The 12596-nt window shown below is 38.4% G+C and overlaps 1 protein-coding gene across 1 annotated transcript; it reads left to right on the forward strand.

The window, feature by feature from the left end:
- The first annotated feature begins 262 nt into the window (after positions 1–262).
- stac3 (SH3 and cysteine rich domain 3) lies at positions 263–6870 on the forward strand. Its single transcript, XM_005733025.1, has 13 exons — positions 263–547; positions 1204–1244; positions 1710–1788; positions 2209–2365; positions 2476–2573; positions 2707–2767; positions 4517–4614; positions 4964–5033; positions 5125–5174; positions 5306–5388; positions 5514–5565; positions 5653–5790; positions 6323–6870. Exons 2-13 carry the CDS (start codon positions 1237–1239, stop codon positions 6428–6430), a joined length of 1002 nt encoding a protein of 333 aa, XP_005733082.1. The 5' UTR covers positions 263–547; positions 1204–1236; the 3' UTR covers positions 6431–6870.
- Positions 6871–12596: the final 5726 nt, after the last annotated feature.

The following is a 12596-nucleotide window of genomic DNA, read 5'->3' on the forward strand; positions in this document are numbered from 1 at the left end:
TATATAGTAAAACATAGTAAGGGGCATATCATAACTGTATAGCACAACGATAATAATTCATATGCACACAGATACAGCATGATATGGAAAAAATATGTTTATTATAAAGGCCACCAGCATTGTTAATTTGAACAAGTGGGACAAGGGGAAAGAGATGTATTGAAGACAGAAGGAGAAATTGTATCTGATTTCCCCCCGTCATCGGTGCTCAGTCCAAGGTCCTCAGCTGTTGCAAAGTGTCAGCTTGACATAGGACCGCTAAGCCTGGCATGCACACAAGCACACACCCAAAATCATAGATACACATCTCCAGATATACACTCAAACTACAACCTAAAGTCACTTTGGAAAATATCTAAAAAACACTGAGGGACCAGACTTTTTGACAGCCCAGCATCTCGAGGGCCTGAAGTGAAGCTGCTTTGTAACATACTGACCATACAGGGCTCTGGTCATTGCCAGCAGGTGAAAACCCATTCACTGAGATTTTGCCAGCACAACGGATTTATGATTTCTTCAGTGCGATCTGTACAAATTTAGACAAAAGGTAGGCCAATACTGTAGTTTAAAGAATGTTTTTAATGAAAAAATGTTTGTGCATGACCTGTGTTATAATCACTCAGTTTATTTGAATTAATTTGAGTGAAGTTCCATTAGTTTTAAAACACGAGCTAAACAACCCCAACTCTGAGATTATCTCTGTCACTTTACAAACTCAGATTTTTTTTATTTCCATAACATTTTTTTTATTTTTTGTTGCTTTTTTCCAGGCTGACAGAGGCAGCCAAATTTAGCTGTGATGAGATTAAATTTCACAACCCTAGAATAGTATAGAAGACGAGCACATTCTAACACTGCGTGGATATGCAAGTGCATGTAGCGTTCACACAGACACAGAAATATATTTTCTATTGTATTACCACATTTGATACTTCTTAAATACATTTTTAATCAAAACCAAATGCAGGCTTATTTTCTGATATTTCTTTCAACTTCCCTCTAAGAAGTTCAGAAATGTGTATTTAACTTTTCAGTAGCACCTACTTTGAAAACAATTTGACATAATAGTGGATATGGGCTAAGTATTTCAAAGTTTTGAGTAAACAAATAATTAGTAATACATTCTCTCATGATATAACTTTTATTAAATTGTCTCATAATCTTTTGGGGGGAAAAAACAACACCTAACTCTTTACTTTCTAGGTGGAGGTGAACTAACGCTGTCTACATCAAACCATGGAGCCGTAAGTATAATTCTTAAAATCAATATACTCGCCTCTTGATACTCATTTTATTGGCTTAGTTGTAGCACTTGTTTACCATTTAAGTCTTAATTCCATTTCCTGTTTACTAAATACTGCACTAGCCCATGCCATAAAAATATTCTAGAGCATCATGTCTAAAGCAGCTCTATGTCCACTTGAAAGAATGTGCGGCAAGGATATCCTTAAACAAATTGAGTCTTATATTAAATTGCCATGATTCTACTATTTTAAGGTGGAATGGCAGTTTCACTTTTACTTGTGTTTGGTTTTTTTAAAGATTGTTTATATGCAAAACCTTGTTCCTCACTTTATATGCTTACATGTTCCTTTAGAATTAAAAGTGATCATAATGTTGAGAATAAACAAAATAACTATCTATAGCCGCACCAGTTAACCTCACTCATGGCTGAGTGTGTTTTTTCTTTGTGTGTGTGTGTGTGTTAGGGACGATGACAAAAACTCTGTGGATATCCATGACAACCCCCCAGCTCCTGACAATGTAGTGAGGGAGGACGGAGACACTGTGAGTGACAGCACCATGTCAACCCCCCGCCATTAGCAGTGCAATTCTTGGGCTGTTTAAAATAGCCACCAACTGGGACATGGTTGCAGTGCAGCATCAGCTGGAAACAATATGAGCTTAAGTGTCCCTATCTTATACAACCTTATGGAAAAAAACTGAGCACTGCTGGCTGATCTGGATTAGTCATCGAAATGTTATTCACTAGGTCCTGAAAAGCTAAATGTAAGACAGAGATCAGGTACCAGCTGATAAACAAACAAGGCAAGACACTAATGTAATACTTTACAACACTGTGTGACATTGACACTGGCAGCTCAGTATGTTTAACATTTAAAAACTTTAATAACAACTTATATAACAACTCTATCACATCTTTGTTGTTGGGTTTTTTTGTCTGACATATGTCCCTTGGGTCTGCAGGTCTATTTCATATATGAGGAGGAAGTGGAGGTGGAGGAGAAGGAACCAGAACCTCCTTCAGAGCTTGTCATCCGGGTCAATGACAAACCCCACAAATTCAAGGACCACTACTGCAAGAAGCCCAAGTTTTGTGACGTCTGCGCTCGCATGATAGTCTGTAAGTGCTGTTTTTTTTATATTAATGATATAAATAATCAATCATCATATAATCCCATAGGTATTTGTTCTAAAGATTGAGACTGTTAATTTTGGTTCCTCATCTTTCAGTGAACAACAAATTTTGCCTGAGATGCAAAAACTGTAAGACCAACATCCACCACTCATGTCAGTCGTATGTTGAGTTTCAGAGGTGTTTTGGCAAAATTGTGAGTTTGCTGATGTGCACTGAATATGAAACTATATTTGTAACATCTGCAGTTTCCTTTTACTGCCCTTGAGAGTGAGAGAGATATATTTTTTAAAACCTTTTTAAAAAACTTTTTTTCTTCTTTCCTGTAGCCGCCTGGATTCAGAAGGGCCTACAGCTCCCCTCTGTACAGCAGTGACCAACCAGACCCAAGTGAGTCCACTGAATCTGGAACGGCAATATATCTCTTGTGTATATAAATTTCTTAACCTTAAATTCAAGGCTGCTATTGCAAAGGAAACTAAGCACGGTGTCTGCATTTTCTCTTTAGCAACACTTGCAATCATTATACTGTATTTAACAAGCTGCATTTAAAGATTTTTAAACTTAAATATGCTTGAAATGATTAATTTAATGACAGCAAAATTTAAAAAGAAAAACATTTTTAAAGGACAGTGTAAAGCAGACATTCAAGCAACATTCTGACCTTTGTGTTGGGAAATAATATTTCTTAGAAAAACAGCAGAATGTGTTGTGTCACTATAATACTGATCCTTTTATCCCAGTGCGTCATACATTTAGTTAACACTAAAATAAAAAAACCAAGTAAAGTGAAACAGCAAACACTTGTTTGGTTATTTTCCCTCCATAATTCACATTCACTTACCTTCACTTTGTTATTTTCCCTGGTCCTCAGTGCAGCAACTGAAGTGGCTCCAACTGCTAAATATCAGTGATTTAATAAGAAGAAGAATTTATCACGAAGGTCACGGTAATTTTAGCATTTTAATTCTTTGATTTGTTCTTGTTCCAGGGGGAAATGATTGTAGAGTATACACCCTTAGTGACTTAAAAAAAAAACAATAATTGTGTACACAAGTTTATAATCTATAATCTATACAGGGGTCAAAAGTATACATGTGGTCTCAAATATATACATACAACCCCACTAAAAATTGGTTCAGTGTCTCTCAGCAAGGTATACCCCGACCAGAAAAAATGGTAGTCATCAACGAGCTTCTGACATAATGATACACTTGACCATTCATCTTGGCAGAATTAGTATAAATTTGTTGGCTTCCTGCTATCCAACCAGCATAGTCCACAATTTTTTAGGTTTGAAGTTAAAGACCATTGCAGAAACTCAATGTTAGCCAGCTTTATCCATTCCAAAACCAGCTTTGATGCATGTTTGGGATCATTGTTCTTTTGGAATACACAGCTGTGCCCATGTTTCAACCATCTAGCTGTTGATTTGAGGTGAATTTGAAGAATTTGTAGGTAGTCCTCCTTGTTCATTATTCCGTCCGCTTTGTACACTATAACAGTACCACTGGCAGCAAAACAGCCCCAAAGCATGATGCTACTACCACCATGCTTAACAGTTGGTACAGTGTCCTTAGGTCTGAAAGCTTCACCTTTACTCCTCCAAAAATACCACTTGTCATTGTGGCCAAATAGTTATATCTTTGTCTTGTCTGATCATAACATTTTTCTCCAGGAGGCATTTGACTTGTCCATGTGGGCTGCTGCAAATCTTGACCAAGCTTGAAAGTGGTGTTTTTGGAGCAGAGGTTTCTTTCTTGGTCAACACCCACTCCGTCCAGAGTGATGTAAAAGTTACTACACTGTGGACAGTGACACTGGTATTTGAACAGTTTCAAGTTCATGGCAGGCTTGAATCTTAGTGGTTCCTGGGTTCCTTCACTCTTCTGCAGGTGACATTCGAGTCTTCTTCCAGATCTCGGCAATCTGGTGACACATTTGAATAACTTATGTACAATTGTTTGAACTGATGATCTTGGAATCTGCAGATGTTTAGAAATATCTGAATGAGTAAATATAGTTTTCCTTTTTAGATTAACTCTTCGGGATCTTGAAAACATAGACTAGTCAATCTAGTGCAGTGTAGCAATTCTTATACTCCATGTTGATTTTGTGTTTATCCCTGTCCTTAACCAGACAACCCAAACCGGAACGACCCAGTTTTTGACACCCTGCGGGTTGGTGTCATCATGGCAAATAAGGAGCGTAAGAAGAATGAAAATGATAAGAAAAATGTAAGCATTTATAATAATCTTAATCAAAACATAAAATCTATGAATTTCAACAGTTTTCAGGGACTGACTCACTGCAAACAAAATAAATACAATTTATGTAATCAAGAAAATGCAGTGTTTGAAATAATTTTAAGAACAGATTTCATGTTTTATATATAAAATATGAGATCAGTGCTGTTTTTAAAAAAAAAACTTTTTATTTTGTACTATTTCCAATTTTATAGTACATGCAAACAAAAATATGAAAAAAGAACACAAAAGAAACAAACTAAAAGAAATAAAGGACACCTAATCTGTGGAAGAGGGGAATCAGTGATCAGTGCTGTTTTAACACTGCTGTGTCCTCTAGATGATGATGATGATGGAAGAGGAGGAAGAGGAGAACCAACAGCCCAAAGAGAATGAGGAGGGAGGAGAAGGTAGAGTTAGAGCAAGAGCTTATCTCTGTGGTGTAAAATATGCAAGTTAGTCATAAAAGATATGATTGTGTGATGTCTGATACTCAAACAGGGAAGCCTGATGATAAAAAAGAGAAAGGAGGAGACAAAGCAGATGACAAGGTAAGCAGTCGATTATTGCATACATGTAACGCTTTGTTGCTAAGTAGCACCATACGTGCATGTTTTGTTTTTAATTTAAACTTAATAACATTTGCCATATAAACTAGCATCCATGCTTTTTTTGTCCCTAGACTAAAGGCACTTTCTCCCAGTCCCACTATTACCTGGCTCTCTACCGCTTCAAGGCCATTGAGAAAGATGACCTTGACTTTCAGTAAGAAAATCACAATCAAATCTGAACACTAATGAATAATTATTTCTATTTTGCTAAATTTAATCAACTTTCAGTTTTAATATAAAGCCAGTGACAAAAGCACTTACTGAGAATGTGTTTACTAGCCCTGGTGATCGGATCACAGTGTTGGATGACTCCAATGAAGAGTGGTGGAGAGTGAGTTAAAGTTCTTAGAGGTTTACAAATGCTGTTTCAGTTTGTGCTATTGATGATGAGTACACAAATTCTGCTCTGTGTTGTCAGGGAAAGATGGGAGAGAAGTCCGGCTACTTCCCCGCCAACTACCTCATAAAAGTCCGAGCATCAGAAAGAGTTTACAAGGTGACGCGCTCCTTTGTGGGGAACAGAGAGATGGGACAAATTACACTTAAGAAAGACCAGGTAACTTCAGTATGTGTGTGTGTGTGTGTGGTTTAAGGAGCTTGGAAAGAAAAGCATCTGGGATCTTTAAGTTTCCTTGAAGATGTTACACCTCTCATCTGAGAAGCTTCTTCAGTTCTAAGAGCAATTGGTATGGAGTCCCAGATTTTAGGATCAACAGGGGGTCTGTGACCCTCTTGGGGACACTCCCATAGGGCTTAAAATCTGGAACGCTTTCCTTTCCAACCTCTTTAGACTACGATGACCTGGATGACTGAGAATCTTCACAGACAGGTGTGTGTGTGTGTGTGTGTGTGTGTGCGCGCGCACACACATAAGATAGTGCATTTTCTTTTCTGCAAAAAAGTGTGTAAAACCACTTGAATTAAAGTCAAAAGTCTGCACTTCAATACATTTCTATTGTTTGATTTGAAATCCACTGTGTTTTTGTACAAAGATGTGTCTTTTATAAATTATGACCCAAATTGTAAATCAAAGTTCTTTGTCTTTATAATAAAAAGGTTGCTTAATCTGTTGTCACTCTGTGTTTCAGATTGTGGTGAAGAAAGGAGATGAGAAAGGCGGCTACTTGAAGGTCAGCACTGGACGCAAGCTGGGCTACTTCCCTGCCGATCTGCTGCAGGAGATCACTGTGACTTAATCAACCTGATATGAAATGGAAAATCCATTGCATAATAACAAAAAGTATTAGCGAGAACTGGAGGTCCTGATTTTCTACATTTACTACTAATAGAAAAGCTAAATATAGCTGTGCCTTTGACATAATGGTTTAAAAGTCATTTTCACTAATGCCTGCAATGAAGAGACATTTAGCTGATTTAGTGTGTTTGCTGTGAACGGCGTAGTTATGCAAGTGTTTGATTTAATTTAAAGTTTGAAAAGAGCAAAATTTTCTTTGATTGGATTTGTAAATAATTTCACATGTATGACTCTGAAAACCTTAACCAAGATAAGAAAAAATCTGTGTAAGAAAACATCAGTGCTATACATTAAATTGTTTAGTGTGTTTGCACCATTTAATACAATTAAGTGGGTGTAATGCTTGTAGTGCCTAAAGAATTAAACCAAAAATGCTCTTAAGAACTGTCTGTGATGCTTTCTTTAAAATGTAGAAAATAAAACCTCATCTGAGAATAAATGGTATATTTATTTTTTCTATGGCTTGTATTCTGTATTAGTTTGCCGTGAAGTGACCATTTCCGAAAACAAGGGGTAGTCAGCAGCAATGACTCTTCCCTGAAGTCATGTGCCATTAAAAATCCATCAATCAAAATTTTTTATAAGCAGTTTCATAAAGAAACTTTTTTCCTGAGTGAAAATATTATTTTTTTTATTTATATTTACTGCATCATGTCATTTAATCACAATTACTAAAAGGAAGCTTTTTGGTGGCACATAAGTTAAAGAGAGCGTTACACTTCAAGACAGAAAGCCTAACTTTTACATATAAAAATAAATATTTTTACAGATAAAGACTTTTATGGGATTACCAAATCCAGATAAAGAAGTGCTCTTAATATGACCTAACATGTCTCCTACAGACCTCTCACACCTTTGTTTACTGTAAGTTTGGTCAGTGCAGCGCTAAGGGCCTGGGTGCACATAATCACAGACGAAAGAGATGGGTCATCTTGGCATCCTGAATGTGTTACTTCCTCAGTTTGCTCCAGGACTTTGACTATAGCCTCTGTTAAATCAACTGATGCTAAGACATACCCACAAAGATCCATCTGTGCACACTCTGCTCCTGTATCTCTGAGTTTAGCTTGTCAGTTTGTCAGTATTGGTAATTTGCCTGGCAGCACTGTCTACACTAACCACAACATGACACCCTTCAGTAGCACCTGTCACTATTCTGATGCATCCATTATTAGGGACGAAGAGCTCAACAGTAAATCTGCGTGGAGCCATGCTCTGCCACTATTCAACAAATGTCCTGCAGCTGTTGCAAGACTTCTATAGGAGTGTGAACTCTTTGAGGAACCTTCATACTGAGCAATGCACTGATAGGCTTGTGTATACCATATCCACCCCGTGACAATCCAAGACAGGTAGGAGTCAGCTGAGAATTTTATCTTCCAATTATTAATGTGCAACTCACAAAACTGCCTTCGGTGCTCCCAGGGTCCGCTTTCCTTTTTGTTTACACTCTGGTGCAGTTCTCTTGAGACTTTGTATCTGAAGTGAATGCATGTGTGGAGCATTTAGTGAGGTGTGAGTTTGCATAATCATTTGTTCTCCACAAATGGATATGGAAAAGGTCTGTGCAAAGCATCATCAGAGACGCTGATATAGTGCCAGAAAAGTGATTTCTGTAATTGGCAAAAATTGACTGACTGTATTTAAACTGTTGTGACTTGTTGGTGTATAATTTCTCAAACATATGTCAAACATATGGCTCATGAATGATATCATGTGATATATGATATAGCAAACAACACTATTGTCACAAGGTAGAAACTGCAAGTTTGTGGCAACGTGACTTTTACATATCCTTTATTTACCCAGCTAAAAAGTCTCTTTGACATTAAAAATGTCTGTTTTTAGGAGAGATCCAGCCAATACGGCAGCAGAAATCGCAAGAAATATAACATACTAGGTCTATAAAGATATTTTATAACCTAGATGATATTTGCGTAACAGGTAATTTCCTTACTTTATAGTTGATACCTTCGTAAATCCCCGCTTGAGTACAGCCTATCTACCAATGTAAGCAGCTATATGAGACGTAAAAACAAACACCGGAAGTCACGTTTTGCACAACACTGTGACTCCCTCACCTCTGCTCAGTCCTCTTATAAACCCTGCATCAACATTAGTTCTAGTAAAATCTTTCCAGATGGCGCTCTCATTATTCCGCTGCCCCGCGTGCTGTGTGTGAAATCAGCACAACTGTCACAGTCATTAAAAACTTCAGCTTTTACAGTATCAGTTGCAACCATGACTGTCCTCGGCTGAGGGATTCAAACTTCTCAACAGCAGGAATAAAGGTCCGCGTGTAGACGCTCGCGCTCTTTTACGTCGCGCACTGTTTACATTTAATCTACAAACAGATTTAAATAAATGTACTCTCGTTAACTTGTGCTTATAAGGGAGCAGCCATTTAGTTCCGTTTGCCGTCCCCTTTCTTCGGATTTTATTTGTTGTTGGAAACCCGCTTCTATGCGCACTGCTGCCGACCAGCGGACGGAGAGAGAAAGAAGCGGATAGTTTGTTTTTTCTCTTCCGAACTCTTTCATGGCATGCATTTTTAATTTCTCGTTGCTATTTGCGCTGATTGGGACCCGATAAATGGAAAAACAAAGAATTATCTTTCACCTGATGTAGTTTCTGAGAAAAATGATATCCACATATGAGGACATTCGTTTTAAATTTTGATAGAACACTAAGTCACAAAAGTGCAAAACTCTTTATTTGGTGTCTGAACACAGCGGCATTTTTCCTGAGTACAAAAACAAAATGAGAAACAACAACTGTGCCCCTTTCAGCAATATGGCTTATTTGAAGTGCCGCTAACAGTTGCAGGAAGACGTATGTCTGTTACAAAAGTGAAAAAATGAACAGTAAAAGACTTCTGAACATGGAACACGAAACATTTCGTTCCAAAACTGCTACTTAAAACTTTCCCCCCCGTGGGAACATGTTTACACCTATGTGTGTACAATTTAGTATTGTGGTCTAGACAACCCAAAATGTGATGTCCACAGGTTAAATTTTTTTTAAAGCTCTAACATCCACTGTGAGGCGATAGTTAGAAAATATCGTAAGCAGATACTAGCAAAGCTGTGCAGTGATTGCATTGTGTCACATCATTCTTTTACTTCGCGTGTGTTCATATTGGGAGTGGAGAGAGTGGACAGTTTCCGGTACCTAGGTGTACACATAACTCAGGATCTGTCATGGTCCTGTCACATTAACACCCTGTTTAAGAAATCTCACGAGCCTCTCTACTTCCTCAGAAGGCTTGGAGACTTCCATCTGCCACTGAGGGTGCTTAAGAACTTCCATCGAGAGCATCCTGACGGGAAGCATTTGCACCTGGTTTGGAAACAGCAGCAAGCAGGACAGACGAGATCTGCAAAGAGTGGTGCGCTCGGCCGATCAGATCTTACTGACCTGCTGTCCGTCTACACCAAGCGGTGCAAGAACAAAACCAGGAAGATTATGATGCACCTCTCCCATCCCAACAATGGACTTTTCTCACTGTTGAGGTCTGGGAAGCGCTTCTGCTCCCTTAAGGCCAAACCAGAGAGAATGAAGAGGAGCTTCTTCCCCCAGGCTATTTGGGCCCTGTACCAGGTGTAGGACTGGTCTCTCATACACACGGTCACTGCACGCACCCTGTTATTTGCACACTGATTATAATTTATCTCTTAAATCGTTAATTGCACATTCTTTTTTACTGTTAATTTTATCTTGTGCTTTTGTTTTATTGTTCTTAGAATTTGTTGTTTCTAATCATTACATTTTATCATAAAATGTAAACTGTAAACTCTACTGTCGTTTAATAATCGGGCATTGCACAGTAATAAGCATTTCACCAAATGTCATAATGTGAGGTTGTGTGCGCGACAAACAAACTTTGCATTTGGTGCATTCGTCGCATATTGGTAACCCTGAAGTCACGCTTTGAGTTTCTGGAACATTACGCTTTAGTGACAAAGTATTATTTTTAACATATAGAAGAAGCCCCACAAATGTAGGGCATCAAAAAATTGAGTAAAACTCTTTTTGTTCTTCTCCACGGAAATCTTTAGTAAAAGGCGAAAGATTTATACGATCTGAAGAGAAACAAGAGTGCTGATGAGATTTCGGCTACGTGGATGACCCCATTTCTCCCACTGGAATAATCACTTACGGTTTACTCAAACAAACTACTGAGTTTATCTTTGATGCGCAAAGATAAACCTTTACTGTAAATATCCCTAATACATGCACCAGAAAGTTATTGAGGGCGACAGATAAATGTGAAATGCTTATTCTAAAGCTGCTTTGCGCGCGTGGCATTGTGGTATTCCCACAATGCCACGCGCATTGTGGAGACCCCGCCCCCTGTGTTTTGTTAAGCATCTCAACAATGGCTAAATATCTTGTTTTTCTTTTAAAACATGAGGTGACTCTTGAATAAAAGAATCAATAGTCTCTGAATGGTGTAACATTGATTTATATGTTTATCGGAGTCTATTATGAAACTGCTGCTGAGTTTCAATAAAGTACAGTTTTATAAATAGAGAAGAGCTGCCCTTGACACAACTTCCTGTATCACAGGGGCGTTTCTGGGGGTGACCAACTGATTTATTTATTTGTACTTGTATGTTTTGTCAGTGACCTTAGGACTATTGTGATGCTGAAGGCAGATTAAAGCCCAATTTAGGGATTCTTTAAGTGATTCCACAACTCACTGTTACTGTAACACATGACACTTTATTAAAGTGGATGAAACAGGAATACATGAAAACAGCACTGCAGGACAGTCAATCAGTGAACTTGATTATGAACGCAATGCAAGGGGCTTTACAAAATCAACTGTGTACAGTCAAAAGTGCCTGTCAGATATGCTGTAATCATACACGTTACCATCAACAATATCATTGTGAATGTTAAATGAATGTCACTTAAAGAAACTTTACAACGAGCAACATATACTGACAATAGCCATACACGGGTAAATGTGTTGTAAATAGAAATGCAGTAAACCTGCCTAGTATGACATTAAATATACGATACACTTACTACTTCATATATCTCACATCGTTTGTAACGAGACGCCGAAAGCACCACCGGGCACTGCTGACGTGAAGGTGCGTGGATACCCTCTGCTCGAAGAAGCTTTTGTGTGTGAGTGAAGGCAGCGACTCGGCTGAGCAGCTTCTGTGGAGGTTCGGTGAAGACCATTCTTCTCACCCGGCCTGCTGACGAGGTGCAGGGGCATGTGGATTTATAACACGATATTCTAGTGTCGCCATCATCAGTTGTAGCCACTGAAAAGACTAGAAATGGGCGTAGTACATTAGATGTTGGTTAGCGCGCAGCTAACATTTACCATAAAGTAAAAGGCTTAAATGAGCTATTCAGCCTCGTGTAATTTCAGTTAAATCCAGTAGCGTCTTAGAGTTAATAATTCACCGTAAACGTAAAAGAAATGCCAGTTTCCAGAAAAACTCCGGAGTTGCCGGCTGCTTCGCTATCCCGCTGCGGGTTGTTATTTTGGTGACACAACTTCCGTCGACAGAAGATTGGTAGTCTACAGTGGGATTCAGCGCTTCTATTGGGCCAGGGTTCACCTCAGACCCCGGGCCAATGAAAAGACGTAACCGTCTACAGCCACTGTAGACTTTGCGCTACCGTAGACACGGAGCGAACAGGGCTTTGTGTCGGCTCTGACAGACGCATACTTGCAAAACTGTGCAGTGTGTGCATTATGCCACATCATTGCTTTACTTAGTGTTTATCCTAGTGGTCATAGTGGTGCATTACAGCTGACACAGTGACTGCTTAACCATATAACTATGGCTCTCTCCTTTAACATTATAAGAGAATCGCACTAATGCAAAGCATCGTTAAATTAATTCGGACTGTTATTGTTCCACTGCACAGAAATTTTTAATAATACGCAAAATATCTACACAATCTGAAGAGAGATAAAATTGCTGACAAAACTTGTCATCAAAAATGATCACTTAAAGTTTACTCAAAAAAATTGAGTTTATCTTTGATACGTAAAGACAAACCTTTACTACAAATATCCATAATACATGCACTACAAAGTTATTAGGGGTGACAAATAAATGTGACACTTAAAGCTG

This window comes from Pundamilia nyererei, unplaced genomic scaffold (assembly GCF_000239375.1).
Source record: "Pundamilia nyererei isolate P.nyererei 1_Seehausen unplaced genomic scaffold, PunNye1.0 scaffold00049, whole genome shotgun sequence".
Classification (NCBI taxonomy): domain Eukaryota; kingdom Metazoa; phylum Chordata; class Actinopteri; order Cichliformes; family Cichlidae; genus Pundamilia; species Pundamilia nyererei.

Bases quoted from the DNA above. Each gene is read 5' to 3' on its own strand.
- stac3 (XM_005733025.1), top strand. The intron at 1,789-2,208 runs GTGAGTGACAGC...TTGGGTCTGCAG, and splicing joins TGAGGGAGGACGGAGACACT to GTCTATTTCATATATGAGGA. The intron at 5,566-5,652 runs GTGAGTTAAAGT...CTGTGTTGTCAG, and splicing joins CCAATGAAGAGTGGTGGAGA to GGAAAGATGGGAGAGAAGTC.